The sequence below is a fragment of the Pristiophorus japonicus genome, chromosome 1 (assembly GCF_044704955.1).
Source record: "Pristiophorus japonicus isolate sPriJap1 chromosome 1, sPriJap1.hap1, whole genome shotgun sequence".
Classification (NCBI taxonomy): domain Eukaryota; kingdom Metazoa; phylum Chordata; class Chondrichthyes; family Pristiophoridae; genus Pristiophorus; species Pristiophorus japonicus.
The window spans coordinates 404,727,068-404,746,207 of NC_091977.1; the positions used below are offsets into that span (position 1 = coordinate 404,727,068).

Here is a 19,140-nt window from a genome sequence, read left to right on the forward strand (position 1 = left end):
ATTTCTCCAATGGCTTCTTTGCCACACTGCACTCTATAACTTCCAACTCAGCCAAAATTCCTTTTTCCTATCTCATACTAAGTCACACTTGCCCGTAACTCCAATCCTTGCGAACTTACTTTAGCTCCCTATCCCCCAGAGCATTGATTTCAAAGTTCTTGTCCTCATCTACAAATCCCTCTGTGGCTTCGCCCACCCTCTGTCTGTGACCTCCTGAACCTGTCCCAAGTCCTGTGTTCCTCTAATTTTGGCCTCCTATTTATCGCTTCTCTCTCAGTTCCACCAATTATGAAGAACTTTCAGCTGTCTTGGCTCTACTCTTTGCACGCCTTCCCTAAACAACTCTATCTCGCTCCATCTTTGCCTGTTTTTAATACCCTTTTTAAAACCTACTTATTCAATCATGCCTTTGGTCACCTCTCCTCTCTACGATGTCAATTTTCAGAAACTTGTGACATGTTAAAGGTGCTACTTAAATGAAAGTTTGTTAGTGTAATAACTGGAAAGACACAGCTAATAAAAACTGAACACATTAATTAGCATTTAGGAGTATTATTTTTGATAGAGAGTGCTATTACTATTTATCTGACTTAACAGGTAAACGATGAAGGGAATCACTTCCCAGTGTTGGCAACTTGTATTGGGTTTGAAGAACTAACATTTATTACCAGTGGAAGAAACCTTCTTACTAAAACAGACACTTTTAATTTAGCTCTCCCTTTGAATTTTACAAAAGGTAAGAGATGTTGAAAATGTACTTCCCCTTTCTGCTAGTATCGCTCATTATACTGTGTAATACTGTGTTCTAGTGATCTAGATCAGGGATTGTGAACCAGGTTTCTTAAAAGATTTCAAGGGGTCCTCGCCATGGGAGATCAACTAGTTATATCAGGTCGCTTTGGGTGCACCCGCCTCACTGCTGCCGTCTGCAGGTGACGCCCTGTGGGGAGATCGGTGGTTGGGCCTGGGCTTCCCGGGCCTTTGGTGACGGTCGAGGCACGTGCTGCCTGTGGGCGCTCTGCGAACCAATCGAGAGCGGCAGCTGGAAGAGGTGGGCCGGAGCTTCTGCGGTATAGCAAAGATTTGGGGACAATCGCACTCTCCGGTGGGCCTCGGTCTCTGTTTTAAATTGGTGCAGGTGGGCCTGAATGGAAAAACCCCACAAAATTAGCCTGTAGGAGCCATGGCCAAGATGCAGCTGAACAATGTGGTGGTGCTGGACAACCCATCGCCATTTTTCAACATTATTCACAAAGAAAGAAAGACTTGGGGCCTGGATGCAAGGGCCTCCGGGCGCCGTAAAGTGGGTGAAAAGTTTCCTTGTTTGTGTTGAGGGGCCAAGGCCTGTTGACTTTATGACGATTGCTAATGGTAATCATATGAGATGACCCCCATCTCCGTCCCTCACACACTCCCTTCTCCTGCCCCCTTCTCTTGGCCCCCCCGCATGGGGTCCGTTTTTATAACACTGGAGGGGAACCTCAGAAACAAAAAGGTTGAGAATCCCTGATCCAGACAAGTATGTAAAACAATAACTGTATTTTAAATCCGATATATTCTTAAAACACTATTGTGTGTGAAGATGTGTATCTGCTTTGTGCATGTATATCGGCTGTTTTTTCCATGTAATTTTAATGAATAAACAAAAATGCCTCCTCTCGCCCCCTTTTTAGGTTTTGCATTCCAATGGGTGCTCAAATTAAAGTTTTGTCTTTGGACGATAGACGCTGCTATTCCTGATCAGCAAATCAATAGTGATGGTATTACAGGTTGAACCTCTCAAATCCGGCACTCTTTGGTCCGGCAGCCTCCCTGTTCCAGCATCATTCCCAGCCAGGGGGGAGGGGGGCGCGGGGCGGGGCGCATGCGCAGAACGCGGCCGGGTCATTGACAGCAGCCTTGTCAGCAGTACCCGGTATGGTCAGCTGGCACTGCAAGAATGTTATATGTCTAATAGAGAAAATGCTGTTTTCTGGGGCTAGCCGTGTGTCCTGGGGCTGGACGCTCCTCCTCTCCCCGTCGCCTCCAGTTCTCCCTCTGAGGCCGGGTCGGCGCGCTGTGTCCTGGGGCCGGCTGCATTTTGGGCCTAGCTTCGGTGTCTCGGTCAGCCTGGAGGCGGCGTGGAAAAGAGGAGCAGCCGGCCCCAGGATGCAGCATGCCGACCCGGCCTCAGGAGTAGTGGTTTCCTTTTTAAACCTGCAATGGGGTAGGTGTCCCAGATGCACTGCACATGTGGACCCAAGAATTCAAGAGACCAGCTCAGTAATTCCACATACTTAACCCTGCATTTTGCAAATTAAGATCAGGCCCACTGGGCAAGGTGCTCACACGGCCTTACCTCCACCACAAGTTCCCATTCATTCACTGTAAATCCCTCGGAGGTCAGAAACTAGTCGATCACTACCCGGATCGGAACACTCGGGGTTTTCGATGACCAAGGTCTCGGTTTTCAAGCACCATTTTGAAGCAGGCGAAGGACCTTCGGGTGAAGCGAGTGAGTGTGAGGACGAGAACACCCTTACGGTTGTTGCTGCTTGCTGCAGCCGCCGCTGTGGCCCCGTCGTGTGGGTGGTGGGTCACGCTCACAGCCATAGAAACGCTGCTAATGTCTGGATCCTTCGGTCGCGGATCATCAAAATGGGGTGGGGGTGGTGATGGTGGTGGGGGGGTTGGGGGGTGGATAAGGCACTTCCCCGAGCAAGGCTCTGCCTCTGTCCCTGTACTAGTCACTATAACCCTGAGCACTTGTTCCATACACGGCTCCCACCGAAGCTGGCATGCTGCGTCCTGGGGCCGGCCGCTCCTCTCCCCGCCGCCTCCGGGCCGACCGAGGCACCAAAGCTGGGCCCGAAATGCGCAAATTCTCTGGTCTGGCATAGGCCAGGTCCCGAGGGTGCTGGATTAGAGAGGTTCAACCTGTACTAATACAAAAGCAAATTACCGCAGATGCTGGAATCTGGAATAAAAACAGAAAATGCTGGAAACCTCAGCAGGTCAGGCAGCATCTGTGGAGAGGAAGCAGAGTTAACGTTTCAGGTTCATGACCCTTCGTCAGAATAACCTGTACTAAGTTGGATGGTTTGCCATGTAAATTTAGATATTATGTCTGTAGTGTACTTAGCAATGTGTTGTATTCAAACTGTAGTGACCTTGGTCCTTTATTCCAAACTCCAGAGTGAGGCACAAGCATGGTGTGCAGCCTTTTATACTGTGCCCTGCCACCAGGGCAGGAAACCCTGGTCTCCACCAGTTGCACCCTCTAGTGGTGCCAGCATGTGTTTATACACAGTATTAATCTTCTTGATCGTATATCAGGTAAACAAGTCTCCATCTTATGCAACCACACAGTGACTACACAGAGAGTACATCCATAGTCTGCATATACAACATTACTCTCCCCCAAGTCCTTTGTGCCAATTACCTTTGCACTATGTGCTCTGGCTTAGCTCTCCGGAGACTTAAGTGCCAATAGCCCTTACACCTTGACTGTGCTTTGGCTTGGCTCTCTCCCTGTTAACCCTCAAGTCCTTTTGCCACAACGTTGGGTGGTGGTTACCAGATTGGATGGTTTGATGATGCAGTGGAGGTTCCAGTGGGTTCTGGGTGTGATCCATGTGTGTGTCCATGGCTACATATATCCATTCCCACCCCACCGCCACAGCGAGATCATGCAGCTGGCCCGTTACATTAATATACAGGGTCGGACACAGTGCAAGTACAAAGAAAGGAAGAAGAACATTTTTCACAGTTTATATCGAGACACCTTGGTTCAGTGACTTACATGCGTTACGTTTTACGGTTGTGCGCCAGGATTGGGTAGATTGCATTCATGGTTCAGTCATGGTCAGTACTGAGGTAGCAGTACAGGTATGTGAGGAGACTAGCTCCAGAACAACCGGACGGGGTCCTAGTCATTTGATGACGGTGCTGCGCCCCCTGCTAGTGGGGTGGGCTTGGTTTGCTAACCTTGCCAGGATTCAGGGCCTTTGCCGTTGCCTAGTGGAGGGCAGAGCCACAAATGTGTGTGGCCTCCCTGTCTTCCTTTAAGGTCTGCAGAGTCTTCTGCCTGCTCTCTTAACGGTGTTAGGAACCTGGCTGTTCCAGGTCCCGTTTGGGGAACTCGTTGGTTCTGACCTTTCGCTCCCAGACATGGCCGAGGTAGTGACTGGGTCTGGGGGCTGCACCGTCTCCACCCGGGTGGTGGGCAATGGCAGCCAACTGCACATATTGGCGCCATTTTCGTTTCCGGATTCGTGGCGAATAGTGCCATCGGGTGCCTGCAGCGTGGGATAGACCTGGGGCAGGGTATCAGGATCAGTGCCTTCACCCTCTTGAGGTCGCTCGCTTGCTACTTTTGGGGACACTCTATTCCCGACATCTCGCAACAGCATTTTGTTCTTTACATTAGGAATAATACCAACAATTTGCAACAACAGTTTGTTCACAATCTTAATTGGTTCGTTACATTGATTGCCATGCATACAATGTCTCTTTAAGTTCAGTTGGTTGCAGGTCTCCTTTAAGAGAACCCTACTGGCTTTACCCCAGTCAAATCCTTTGTTAGACACCACGTGTTGGTCCCTCAGCATTGCACCTCGTGATATGGCCGCGGCCATCTTTGTTTTCAGCCACGCTGCCCCTCGCTGCAGCAGGGATGCCATCTTGCCTCTGTCCTCGACGTCGACTGCCTTGATCCTTCACTCCCACAATTCTGCCACAAAGGCTGGAAGAGTGCCTGTGAATTCGATCTTCCTCCCCAGGAGTTCTGCCACTGGAGCCGGGAAGGTACTTTTAGGTAATTCCAGTCGGATCATTGCCATGCAGTCATGATGGACGGTCTGTGCCTCAGGTGCTGCACTGGTCTGTTCTCTGGTGCCTGGCCCAAGCGAAGGTGAGGTCTTGCTCTGCCTCTAAGCACGGGGGACATCGATTGCTGGAGTGAAGAGGTCTTTCCATTTCCATTGGATCTTCCCCATCCACCTTCTTCTGAGTAGTGTTGGACCATCGCCTGCAACAATCCACAGAGGTAACTTGTGCACCACGCCATTATGGATTACACTTACATCCGCACTACCAAGAACTGGGATCAGCTCCTTGGTGTAGGTGCGCAATCTTTCCTGTACTGGAATCAGCTCGGGTCGTTTTTCGTTCCATAGCCTCTCAAAGGCATTCTGGCTCATCACTGACTGGCTCGCTCCCGTGTCCACGTCCATAAAGACTGGAACGCCGTTTACCTCGACTTCCATCTTCACTGGAGGACAATTGGTGGTGCAGGTATACATTCCATACACATCTTCTTGGGGCTGAGCAGCCTCTCTGGCCAAATCATCATACTCCCCGCTGATTTCAAAGTCATCTACCAACTCCTCTGCTAGGCGGTGAGTCGTATTTCTTTTACACATACGCTGGAGGTGGCCCTTCGTGTTACAGGCTTTGCATACAGACTCAGCAAATTGACACTGGTGAGCCCTATGGTTTCCTCCGCAATGCCAGCATGGTGCTATTCGATTCGGCGGACTCTGAGTTCTGGAATCCTGAGGTCTGTGCTCTCTGCCCTGGCAGAGCCATGTTCTACAGTCTTGCCTGTGAAAGACACCATTCTATGTACAGTACTTGCCAGGTTTGAGTCCACAGATGAATAATTTGCTTTGTGCTGCAGGTCGAGGTCATGAACGCCTGACCGATGCTGATGGCCTTCTGCAGGTTAACCGTGGTGTCGGCAGATAATAGCTTGTGAAGGAGGCCCTCGTGGCCAATTCCTATAACGAAGATTTCTCGCAGTGCTTCGTTGAGGTGCGTGCCAAAATCACATGGTACTGCAAGTCTCCTGAGGTCGGCAGCATATTTTGCAATCTCCTGGTCCTCAGGTCTGTGGTAAGCGCAGAAGCTGTGCCTGGCCTGAGGATGCTCTCTTTTGGTTTTAGTTGGTCGCAAATTAGCTCAGTCAGCTCATCGTATGCCTTATCCCTGGACTTCATGGGTGCCAGCAAGTTCCTGATGAGGCGGTAGACCTCGGGCCCACAACTGGTCAGCAGTATAGCCTTGTGCTTCTCCGCCAATGTGTCCGTCTCCCCTGTCAGGTCATTTGCCACGAAATATAGCTCAAGCCTTTCCATGAAGGCATCCCGATCATCGCCCTCTGCGAAGTCTTTTAGTGTGCCAAAGGTAGCCATTATCGCGTGAAAGTCCGTATTCTCGTCGCTAGTTATTATGTCTGTCATGTACTTATGAATGATGCCACGAGGCAATGTGTTGTACTCAAACTTTAGTGACCTTATTCCTTTATTCCAAACTCCAGAGTGAGGCACAAGCATGGTGTGCAGCCTTTTATACTGGCACCAGGGCAGGAAACCCTGGTCTCCACCAGTTGCACCCTCTCGTGGTGCCAGCATGTGTTTATACACAGTATTAATCTTCTTGATCGTATATCAGGTAAACAAGTCTCCATCTTATGCAACCATACAGTGACTACACAGAGAGTACATCCATAGTCTGCATATACAACAGATATGGGGCCATATTTAATTGAAAATCTGTTGCAGCAACCCCTGTTTATTTGGTTTCCTGAATAATAAAATGAATGGTACTGAAGATGTCCACTACAATGTACTCTCTGCAATAATATTGCAGCTCTTGCATTGCTCATGAAACATGATTTACTGTGACATGTATGTCCATAAGACAGAGACATCATTGTATGCTCAACAGATGTGACTTCAATTTCATCAATGTTTCATTAAAACTTGTTGCAATTACTAAAGCTAATAGCTTTGAATTTGCGGTTGGCGGCGTAGCTAAGGAGTACGTTGTTGACATCTGAATGAAATCTGCACTTACCACATGCGAACCCTGCTTCGAACGGTTGCTTTCAAACCTGCAGAGTTGTGCGTAGCATAGTAGCTCACAGATCCCGGGGCGCATGTGCATGCGAATCTGGGTTCACGTGAGGCGGTGCTTCTTTCACTTCCTGACTCTTAGCCAATCAGGAAACAAAGGAGATTGCTGATTTGCCCTCAACTCATTTTAAATAATTTAGCATTCAGAAATGCTATTTTAATAATAAATGACGATCATTGCTATAGTATTTAATACATAAACCAAGATTATAATACACAAACCTATAATAAGTCTCATCAAATTCATTTCTCCTCTATGAGACGAACTAACGTTTGATTAATTTAAATAATCTAAAATTGAGAGTTTAAATATCTGATAGCATGAGGAAATCACAAAAGTGAATTAAATCCAATCTAAATAGAAGTTGGGAAATAATTCAACCCAAACTAATAATGGCTTTTGGGCAGCAAAGACGGTGATACAAAAAGGCACTGCATTCAAACTCGAACAGCTTAAAGTTTCTTTCAAAGATTGTATCTGCTCCGACATGAACCAGTGCCTCAATTGTAGCATAAACTGTAGCACAATGTTGTGTATCTGTAAAGCATGCAGTCCGCCACCAGGGAGCTCATCCCCTGACGTCCCAAGGGATCCCAGCATCCCTTGGGAGCACTGTATATAAGCTGGCCCCTAAGGCCTGTTCCTCATTTTGGAGTGTCTTATTAAAGACTGAGGTCACTGTTACTTTAACCTCCCTGTGTGCAGCCTCATTTGTGTTAGGAACACAATAACTGGCGACGAGAATACGAATCCAACGCAAAGATGCAGCAAACTGTGGGCATCCTGGAGAAGTTCTCGGAGGGTGAGGACTGGGAAGCCTATGTCGAACGGCTAGACAATACTTTGTAGCCAACGAGCTGGACAGAGAAGGAAGCGCTGCAAAAAGGAGAGCGGTCCTCATCACAGTCTGCGGGGCACCGACCTACAGCCTCATGAAGAATCTTCTGGCTCCGGTGAAACCCACAGATAAGACGTATGAGGAGCTGTGTACACTGGTTTGGGAGCATCTTAACCCGAGGGAGAGCGTGCTGATGGCGAGGTATCGGTTCTACACGTGCCAGCGATCTGAAGGTCAGGAAGTGGCGAGCTACGTCGCCGAGCTAAGACGACTTGCAGGACAATGTGAGTTTGATGGCTACCTGGAGCAGATGCTCAGAGACTTTTTTGTACTGGACATTGGCCACGAGATCATCCTACGAAAACTTTTGACTGTAGATACACCGACCCTCAGTAAGGCCATTGCAAAAGCACAGGCGTTTATGTCCACCAGTGATAACACCAAACAAATCTCTCAGCACACAAGTGCGAGCAATGTTCATAAATTAACTGGAACTGTGTTTGTGAGCAGAAATGTACAGGGCAGAACCTACGAGTCTGCAACTGCCAGCAGGCCTCAGGTGACCCAGATGACTCAGAGTCCGCAACAAAGGATGAATGCAAGGCAATTCACATCTTGTTGGCGTTGTGGAGGCTTCCATTCAGCCTATTCATGCCTCTTCAAAGGGTATGTTTGCAAGAGCTGTGGAACAATGGGGCATCTCTAACGAGCTTGCCGACGAGCTGCAAGCTCTGCAAAACCTGCTAACCACCACGTGGCAGAGGAAGATCGGTCCATGGTGGATCAAAGCAATTTCGATCCTCAGAGAGAGGAGGCAGATGCTGAAGTACACAGGATGCACATATTTTTGACGAAATGTCCACCTATAATGCTAAATGTAAAATTGAATGGTTTACCCGTAGCCATGGAACGGGACACTGGCACGAGCCAATCCATCATGAGTAAAAAGATGTTTGAGAGACTGTGGTGCAACAGGGCATTCAGACCAGCCCTGAGCCCCATCCACACGAAACTGAGAACGTACACCAAAGAGCTTATCACTGTCCCGGGCAGCGCCATGGTCAAGGTCACCTACGAGGGCACGGTGCACGAACTGCCGCTCTGGATTGTCCCGGGCAATGGCCCCACACTGCTTGGAAGGAGCTGGCTGGGCAAAATCCGCTGGAACTGGGATGACATCCGAGCGCTATCACATGTTGATGAGGCCTCATGTACCCAGGTTCTTAACAAATTTCCTTCCCTTTTTGAGCCAGGCATTGGAAACATTTCTGGGGCGAAGGTGCGGATCCATTTGGTCACAGAGGCACGACCCATTCACCACAAGGCGCGAGCGGTACCTCACCTGATGAGGGAGAGAGTGGAAATTGAGCTGGACAGGCTGCAACGCGAGGGCATCATCTCCCCAGTGGAATTCAGCGAGTGGGCCAGCCCGGTTTTTCCAGTACTCAAAAGTGATGGCACGGTCAGGATTTGCGGCGATTATAAAGTAACTATTAATCGTTTCTTGCTACAGGACCAATACCCGCTACCTAAGGCAGATGACCTATTTGCGACGCTGGCAGGAGGCAAGACGTTCACCAAGCTCGATCTGACTTCGGTCGACATGACACAGGAGCTGGAGGAGTCTTCGAAGGGCCTCACCTGCATCAACACGCACAAGGGACTGTTCATCCACAACAGATGCCTGCTTTGAATTCGGTCGGCTGCAGCAATCTTCCAGAGAAACATGGAGAGCCTACTCAAGTCGGTACCACACACGGTGGTCTTTCAGGACGACATATTAGTCACGGGTCGGGACACCGCCAAGCACCTACAAAACCTGGAGGAGGTCTCCAGCGACTGAATCGCATAGGGCCGCGGCTGAAGAGGTCGAAATGCGTCTTCATGGCAACAGAAGTGGAGTTTTTGTGGAGAAAGATCGTGGCGGATGGTATTCGGCCACAGACGCCAAGACAGAGGCTATCAGGAACGCGCCCAGGCCACAGAACGTCACGGAGCTGCGGTCGTTCCTGGGACTCCTCAACTATTTTGGTAACTTCCTACCAGGGTTAAGCACCCTTTGAGTGCCCCTACATGTGTTATTGCGCAAAGGTGAGAACTGGGTATGGGGAGAAAACCAAGTAATTGCTTTTGAGAAAGCGAGAAACATTTTATGCTCCAACAAGCTGCTTGTATTGTATAACCTGTGTAAAAGACTTGTGTTAGCATGTGACGCGTCGTCGTACGGAGTCGGGTGTGTATTACAACAAGTTAACATTGTGGGGAAGTTGCAACCTGTCGCCTATGCCTCCAGGAGCTTGTCTAAGGCCGAGAGGGCCGACAGCATGATTGAGAAAGAGGCATTAGCGTGTGTGTTTGGGGTAAAGAAAATGCATCAGTACTTGTTTGGCCTCAAATTTGAGCTGGAAACCGATTACAGGTCCCTCACATCCCTGTTCACTGAAAACAAGGGGATAAATACTAATGCCTCAGCCCGCATACAAAGGTGGGCACTCGCGCTATCAGTGTATAACTATACCATCCGCCACAGGCCAGCCACCGAGAACTGTGCGGATGCTCTCAGTCAGCTACCATTGCCCACCACGGGGGTGGAAATGGCGCAGTCTGCAAACTTGTTGATGGTGACGCAGCCCGCAGACTTGTTGATGGTCATGGAAGCGTTTGAAAATTTTAAATCACCTGTCATGGCCCGCCAGATTAGGACTTGGACCAGCCAAGATCCTCTGCTGTCCGTAGTAAAAAACTGTGTACTACGTGGGAGCTGGGCCAGCATCCCCGTTGAAATGCAAGAGCCAATCAAGCCGTTCCAGCAGCGAAAGGACGAGCTGTCCATTCAGGCAGACTGCCTGTTGTGAGGTAACCGCGTAGTGCTACCAAAAAGGGGCAGGGAGACGTTCATCTCGGATCTCCACAGCACACACCCGGGTATAGTAATGATGAAAGCTATAGCCAGATCCCACGTGTGGTGGCCCGATATCGATTCTGACTTAGAATCCTGTGTACGGCAATGCAGCGTGTGTGCTCAGTTGAGCAACGCTCCCAGAGAGGCACCACTAAGTTTGTGGTCCTGACCCTCCAAACTATGGTCGAGGATCCATGTCGACTATGCGGGCCCGTTTGTAGGTAAAATGTTCCTGGTGGTGGTGGATGCTTTTTCAAAATGGATTGAATGTGAAATAATGTCGGGAAGCACCACCACTGCCACCATTGAAAGCCTGAGGGCCATGTTTGCCACCCATGGCCTGCCTGACATACTGGTCAGTGACAACGGGCCGTGTTTCACCAGTGCCGAATTTAAAGAATTCATGACCCGCAATGGGATCAAACATGTCCCCTTGGCCCCGTTTAAACCAGCCTCCAATGGGCAGGCAGAGCGGGCAGTACAAACCATCAAACAGAGCCTGAAACGAGTCACTCCAAACCTGCCTGTCCCGAGTACTGCTCAGCTTCCGCACGAGACCCCACTCGCTCACAGGGGTGCCCCCGGCTGAGCTACTATGAAAAGGACACTATAAAACCAGACTCGCGCTGGTTCACCCCAACCTGCATGATCAGGTAGAGAGCAGGCGGCAGCAACAAAATGTAAACGATGGTCGCGCCACTGTGTCATGGGAAATTGATCTGAATGACCCTGTGTATGTGCTAAACTGTGGACATGGTCCCAAGTGGATCGCGGGCACGGTGATAGCTAAAGAGGGGAATAGGGTGTTTGTAGTCAAACTAGACAATGGACAAATTTGCAGAAAGCACCTGGACCAAACGAGGCTGCGGTTCACAGACTGCCCTGAACAACCCACAGCAGACACCATCTTTTTTGGGCCCACAACACACACCCAAAGGATCAACGGCACGACGCCGGACGAGGAAATCGAACCCATCACGCCCAACAGCCCAGCAAGGCCAGGCTCACCTAGCAGCCCTGCAGGGCCAACAACACACCAGCCCAGCGAGGGCACAGCCAACACACCAGAGCAGACATTTGAACCGAGGCGGTCCACCAGGGAAAGAAAGGCTCCCGACTGCCTCACCTTGTAAATAGTTTTCACTTTGACTTTGGGGGAGGGAGTGATGTTGTGTATCTGTAAAGCATGCACTCCCATGTTCCGCCACCAGGGAGCTCATCCCCTGAAGTCCCAAGGCATCCCAGCATCCCCTGGGAGCACTGTATATAAGCCTGTTCCTCACTCTGGAGTGTCTTATTTAAGACTGAGGTCACTGTTACTTTAGCCTCCCTGTGTGCAGCCTCATCTGTGTTAGGAACACAATACATTATCCCTGTCCTGAGTCCTAACGGGCGATAAGCTGATCCTCCTTGGCGACTTTTATGCTGCAGTTGGAAAGGATACAGACCTCTGGGGAGGTGTGATCAGCAGAGAGCGGGTAGGGACAACCAACTCCGAAAGCTCAACCGTGGCTAACAAGGGAAATTAAGGATAGTGTTAAATCCAAGGAAGAGGCATATAAATTGGCCAGAAAAAGCAGCAAACCTGAGGACTGGGAGAAATTTAGAATTCAGCAGAGGAGGACAAAGGGTTTAATTAGGAGGGGGAAAGTAGAGTATGAGAGTAAGCTTGCAGGGAACATAAAAACTGACTGCAAAAGCTTCTATAGATATGTGAAGGGAAAAAGATTAGTGAAGACAAATGTAGGTCCCTTGTAGTCAGAATCAGGTGAATTTATAATGGGGAACAAAGAAATGGCAGACTAATTGAACAAATACTTTAGTTCTGTCTTCACTAAGGAAGACACAAATAACCTTCCGGAAATACTAGGGGACCGAGGATCTAGCGAGATGGAGGAACTGAAGGAAATACTTATTAGTCAGGAAATTGTGTTAGGGAAATTGATGGGATTGAAGGCCAATTAATCCCCAGGGCCTGATAGTCTGCATCCCAGAGTACTTAAGGAAGTGGCCCTCGAAATAGTAGCTGCATTGGTGGTCATTTTCCAACATTCTATAGAATCTGGATCAGTTCCTGTGAATTGGAGGGTAGCTAATGTAACTCCACTTTAAAAAAAAAGGAGGGAGAGAGAAAACGGAATTATCGACTGGTTAGCCTAACATCGGTAGTGGGGAAAATGTTGGAATCAATTATTAAAGACGGAATAGCAGCACATATGGAAAGTAGTGACAGGATCGGTTCAAGTCAGCATAGAATTATGAAAGGGAAATCATGCTTGACAAATCTTTTAGAATTTATTGAGAATGTAACTAGTAGAGTGGACAAGGGAGAACCAGTGGATGTGGTGTATTTGGACTTTCAAAAGGCTTTTGACAAGGTCCCACACAAGAGATTAGTGTGCAAAATTAAAACACATGGTATTGAGGTAATGTATTGACGTGGGTAGAGAACTGGTTGGCAGACGAAGCAAAGAGTAGGAATAAACGGGTCTTTTCAGAATGGCAGGCAGTGACTAGTGCGGTACCGCAAGGTTCACTGCTGGGCCCCCGGCTATTTACAATATACATTAATGATTTAGACGAAGGTGTAATGCCCTTACTCAATGGCACAAAACCCAAACGAGGCACATTCTATGGACAAAGTCACTCTTTGACCTGAACCTTTATTCACAGGTTCAAGAAGTCTTGACCCTACGTGGGACCTCCCTTTATATACCTGGGTGATCAGGTAAGGTGTGTCTCCCACAAGTTCACCCCCTGTGGTCAAGGTGTGCATTGCTTAAGTATATACAGTATAGCAGTGGTGTTACATAGAGGTTACATACATGACAGAAGGAATTGAATGTCATATCTCCAAGTTTGCAGATGACGCTAAGCTGGGTGGCAGTGTGAGCTGTGAGGAGGATGCTAAGAGGCTGCAGGGTGACTTGGACAGGTTAGGTGAGTGGGCAAATGCATGGTAGATGCAGTATAATGTAGATAAATGTGAGGTTATCCACTTTGGTGGCAAAAAGAGGGAGGCAGAATATTATCTGAATAGTGACAGATTAGGAAAAGGGGAGGTGCAATGAGACCTGGGTGACATGGTACATCAATCATTTAAAGTTGGCATGCAGGTACAGCAGGCGATGAAGATGGCAAATGGCATGTTGGCCTTCATAGCGAAAGGATTTGAGTATAGGAGCAGCAGGTCTAATTGCAGTTGTACAGAGCCTTGGTGAGGCTACACCTTGACTATTATGTACAGTTTTGATCTCCTAATCTGAGGAAGGACATTCTTGCTATTGAGGGAGTGCAGCGAAGGTTCACCCAACTGATTACCGGGATGGCAGGACTGACATATGAAGAAAGACTGGATCGACTAGGCTTTTATTCACTGGAATTTAGAAGAATGAGAGGGGGTCTCATAGAAACATATAAAATTCTGACGAGATTGGATAGGTTAGATGCAGGAAGAATGTTCCCGATGCTGGGGAAGTCCAGAACCAGGGGTTACAGTCTAAAGATAAGGGGTAAGCCATTTAGGACCGAGATGAGGAGAAACTTCTTCACTCAAAGAATTGTAAACCTGTGGAATTCTCTACCACAGAAAGTTGTTGAGGCCTGTTCGTTAGATATATTCAAAAGGGAGTTAGATGTGGCCCTTACGGCTAAAGGGATCAAGTGGTATGGAAAGAAAGCAGGAATGGGGTACTGAAGTTGCATGATCAGTCATGATCAGATTGAATGATGGTGCAGGCTCGAAGGGCCGAATGGCCTTCTCCTGCACCTATTTTCTATGTTTCTATGAGTCTCGGTTAAGGCGATCTTCAAATTGCTCCTTCCAGCGGGCACTGATTGCCTCTCTGTGCTTGATGAGCACCGCTCCGTTCTTGGTCCACAGTGGGGTTACACTAGCTACCCTCCAGTCCACAGGAACTGATCCAGAGTCGATAGAATGTTGGAAAATGATCACCAATGCATCCACTATTTCTAGGGCCACTTCCTTATGTACACTGGGATGCAGACTATCAGGCCTTGGGGATTTATCGGCCTTCAATCCCATCAATTTCCCTAACTCAATTTCCTGACTAATAAGGATTTCTTTCAGTTCCTCCTTCTCGCGGTCCCCTAGTATTTCCAGAAGGTTATTTGTGTCTTCCTTCGTGTAAACAGAACTAAAGTATTTGTTCAATTGGTCTGCCATTTCTTTGTTCCCCATTACAAATTCACCTGATTCTGACTGCAAGGGACCTACATTTCCTGGGGTATATTAATCACTAATCTTTTTCTCTTCACATATCTATACAAGCTTTTGCAGTCAGTTTTTATGTTCCCTGCAAGCTTATTCTCATACTCTATTTCCCCCCTCCTAATTAAACCCTTTGTCCTCCTCTGCTGAATTCTAAATTTCTCCCAATCCTCAGGTTTGCTGCTTTTTCTGGCCAATTTATATGCATCTTCCTTGGATTTAACATTATCCCTAATTTCCCTTGTTAGCCACGTAGTTGAGCCACCTTCCCCGTTGTATTTTTACTCCAGACAGGGATGTACAATTGTTGAAGTTTATCCATGTGATCTTTTAATGTTTGCCATTGCCTATCCACCGTCAACCCTTTAATTATCCTTCGCCAGTCTATTCTAACCGATTCACGTCTCATACCATCGAAGTTACCTTTCCTAATTGCTAATTAGTCCTTTCTCATTACACATCACCCAGTCTAGGATGGCCAGCCCTCTAGTTGGTTCCTCGACATATTAGTCTAGAAAACCCTCCCTAATACACTCCAGGAAATCCTCCTCCACCGTATTGCTACCAGTTTGGTTAGCCCAATCTATATGTAGATTAAAGTCGCCCATGATAACTGCTGTACCTTTATTGCACGCATCCCTAATTTCTTGTTTGATGCTGTCCCCAACCTCATGACTGCTGTTTGGTGGTCTGTACATAACTCCCACTAGTGTTTTCTGCCCTTTGGTATTCCGCAGCTCTACCCATACAGATTCCACATCATCCAAGCTAATGTCCTTCCTTACTATTGCGTTAATTTCCTCTTTAACCAGCAACGCTACCCCACCTCCTTTTCCTTTCTGTCTATCCTTCATGAATGTTGAATACCTCTGGATGTTGAATTCCCAGCCTTGGTCACCCTGGAGCCATATCTCCGTAATCCCAATTATATCATATTCGCTAATCGCTGCCTGCACAATTAATTCATCCATCTTATTACGAATACTCCTCGCATTGAGGCACAGAACCTTCAGGCTTGTCTTTTTAACATACTTTGTCCTTTAGAATGTTGCTGTAATGTAGCCCTTTTTGATTTTTCCTTGGGTTTCTCTGCCCTACATTTTTACTTTTCTTCTTTCTATCTTTTGCTTCTGCCCCCTTATATTTCCCTCTGACTTGCTGCATAGGTTCCCATCCCCCTGCCATATTAGTTTAACCCCTCCCCAGCAGCACTTGCAAACACTCCCTCCAAGACATTGGTTCCGGTCCTGCCTAGGTACAGACCGTTGGGTTTGTAATGGTCCCACCTCCCCCAGAACCGGTTCCAATGTCCCAGGAATTTGAATCCCTCCCCCTTGCACCACTTGTCAAGCTACGTATTCCTCTTATCTATCCTGCTATTCCTACTCTGAGTAGCCCGTGGCACTGGTAGCAATCCTGAGATTACTACCTTTGAGGTTCTAATTTTTAATTTAACTCCTAGCTCCCTAAACTCAGCTTGTCGGACCTCATCATGTTTTTTACCTATATCGTTGGTACCTCTATGTACCATGGCAGCTGGCTGTTCACCCTCCCCTTCCAGAATCTGCTGCAGTCGCTCTGAGACATCCTTGACCCTTGCACCAGGGAGGCAACATACCATCCTGGAGTCTTGTTTGCGGCCGCAAGAACGCCTATCTGTTCCCCTTACAATAGAATCCCCTATCATTGTCACTCTCCCACTCTTTTTCCTTTCCTCCTGTGCAGCAGAGCCACCCATGGTGCATTGACTTGGCTGCTGTTGCCTTCCCCTGATGAGTCATCTCCCCTAACAGCACCCAAGGTGGTGTATCTGTTTTGGAGGGAGATGCCCGCAGGCGGCCCCTGCACTATCTTCTTTCCACTGCTCTTCCTGATGGTCACCCATTCACTATCTGCCTAAGTAACCTTTACCTGCGGTGTGACCAACTCACTAAATGTGCTATTCATGATATCCTCAGCATCGCGGATGCTCCAGAGTGAATCCATGCGCAGCTCCAGTGCCGCAATGTGGTCTGTCAGGAGCTGCAGCTGGATGCACTTCCTGCACATATAGTCGTCAGGGACACTGGAAGCGTCCCTGGTTTCCCACATAGCACAGGAGGAGCATGACATGGGTCTGGGCTCTCCTGCCATGACTTAACATTTAAATTCCATAATTTGGCAACAATGACAATGTTTCTTACTGTTAAGAAAAAGAAAAAAGATAAAGATAAAGAAAACTTCTTACCACTCAACCAACCAATCACTTACCCTCTTGGCTGTGACGTCACCCTTCGATTACTTTTTACTTCTTTCTTATTTCTGCCCCTGCACCAGCTGCTGCTCGCTCCACCACCGACTGCCGCCAACCCCGGACTCCCGCTGGGCCTTTATAGGCCTTTCCTTGCTCCTCCTCCGGCTGCTTGCTCCACCACCGACTGTCTTCAACGCGAGTGTCCTCGACTCCATCCAGCAGCATGCTACCCGCCACCATCTCAGCACAACCCCAGGCCAACATGAGGTTGAAAAGGCCATCCGACAACTGAAGAACAACAAAGCTTCAAGTGCAGATGGAATCCACACCGAGGCACTAAAGCATGGCGCAGAAGCACTATTGGCGCGAATACACTGTCAACCACGAGGGGTTATGGAGTGTCCTCAAATTCGGCTGCCCTCAAAAGTTCATCACCATCCTCCGCCTGCTTCACGACGACATGCAAGCCGTGAACCTGACCAATGGATCCACCACAGACCCAATTCACGTACGGACCGGCTGTGTCATTGCACCAATGCTCTTCTCAATCTTCCTTGCCACAATGCTCCATCTCGCCCTCAGTAAGCTCCCCGCTGGAATGGAGCTAATCTACAGAACAAATGGGAAACTGTTCAACCTCCGTCGCCTGCAGTTCAGATCCAAGGTCGTCCCACCCTCTGTCATTGAATTACAGTGTGCAGACAACGCTTGTGTCTGCGCACATTCGGGGGTCGAACTCCAAACCACCATCAACACTTTCACTGAAGCGTACGAGAGCATGAGCCTTACACTAAACATCTGTAAGACAAAGGTCCTCTACCAATCTGCCCCCGCGACACCGTATTGCCCCCCGATTATCAAAATCCATTATAAGACCTTGGACAACGTGGACCATTTTCCATACCTCGGGAGGCTACTGTCATCAAGGGCAGGTGTCAATGACGAAGTCCCTGAGAAAGAGTGTTTGAAGACCAGGACCTCAAACCTGGCACCAAGCTCATGGTCTAGAGAGCAATAGTGATACCCGCCCTCCTATATGCTTCAGAGACATGGACCATGTACAGCAGACACCTCAAAGCACTGGACAGGTACCATCAACGCTGCCTCCGCAAGATCCTGCAAATCTATTGGCAGGATAGGCGCACCAACTTCAGTGTTCTCGCTCAGGCCAACATCTCCAGCATCGAAGGAATGACCATGCTCGATCAACTCCGATGGGTGGACCATATTGTCTGCATGTCTGATACGAGACTCCTAAAACAAGTGCTCTAGTCGGAGCTGCGACACGATAAGCGAGCCCCATGTGGGCAGAGGAAATACTTCAAGGATATCCTCAACGCCTCCTTGAAAAGTGTAACATCCCCACCGACCCCTCGCCCAAGACCGCTCAAAGCGGAGTAGCATCCGGGAAAGTGCCAAACACCTCGAGTCTCTTCGCCGGGAGCAAGCGGAAGCGAAGCGCAAACAGCAGAAGGAGCGCATGACAACCCAAGCACCGTCTGCCCCACCTTGACAGTCTCTCGATTCCCAAGGGACTGCCTAAGATGAAGAAACTGCTCCAATTTTCAGGGTAATTAATGCGCAGTAGATAGGCAATTAGCCCAACTTTTCACCAGCACGTTGATTTGAATGAGGAGATAAAATGTGCAGCGAAGCCAGTGCACAGGTGGAACTTGACAGATCGCAACTTCGGGTTTTAGCGCAAGCGCATGCGGAAATCCCAAACTTGCGATCAATTTCAAAGGCAGTATGACGGTGTACTCTGAGAGTACGCTGTCATACCGACCGCGAATTAAGGGCGAATACTTTGAATAGGTAATATTTGATTATTACAAACATAGTGGTAACATCTGCAATCTCGGCCTAATACTGACTACAATATGTGTGAGGAGTATTACAATATGTTATTAGAAAATTAGCCAATTTATGGTCCAATGACAACTGTCGTTTCCTTGGATCTGGATCCAACATTTGTTTGATGAGGGCATGTTTTACAATTTGTACAGTGTGCTCTGCTGCACCATTCGAAGCAGGGTGGT

General features: G+C 48.3%; 1 protein-coding gene across 1 annotated transcript in view; it reads left to right on the top strand.

Moving 5' to 3' along the window:
* The window catches only part of LOC139267078 (gamma-glutamyl hydrolase-like), a 268,758-nt gene that overhangs the window by 51,290 nt on the left and 198,328 nt on the right, over positions 1-19,140 (top strand). Inside the window, exon 5 of the mRNA XM_070884891.1 lies at positions 598-736. Within this exon, the coding sequence (XP_070740992.1) occupies positions 598-736 (139 nt within the window). The remainder of the gene's footprint in view (positions 1-597; positions 737-19,140) is intronic.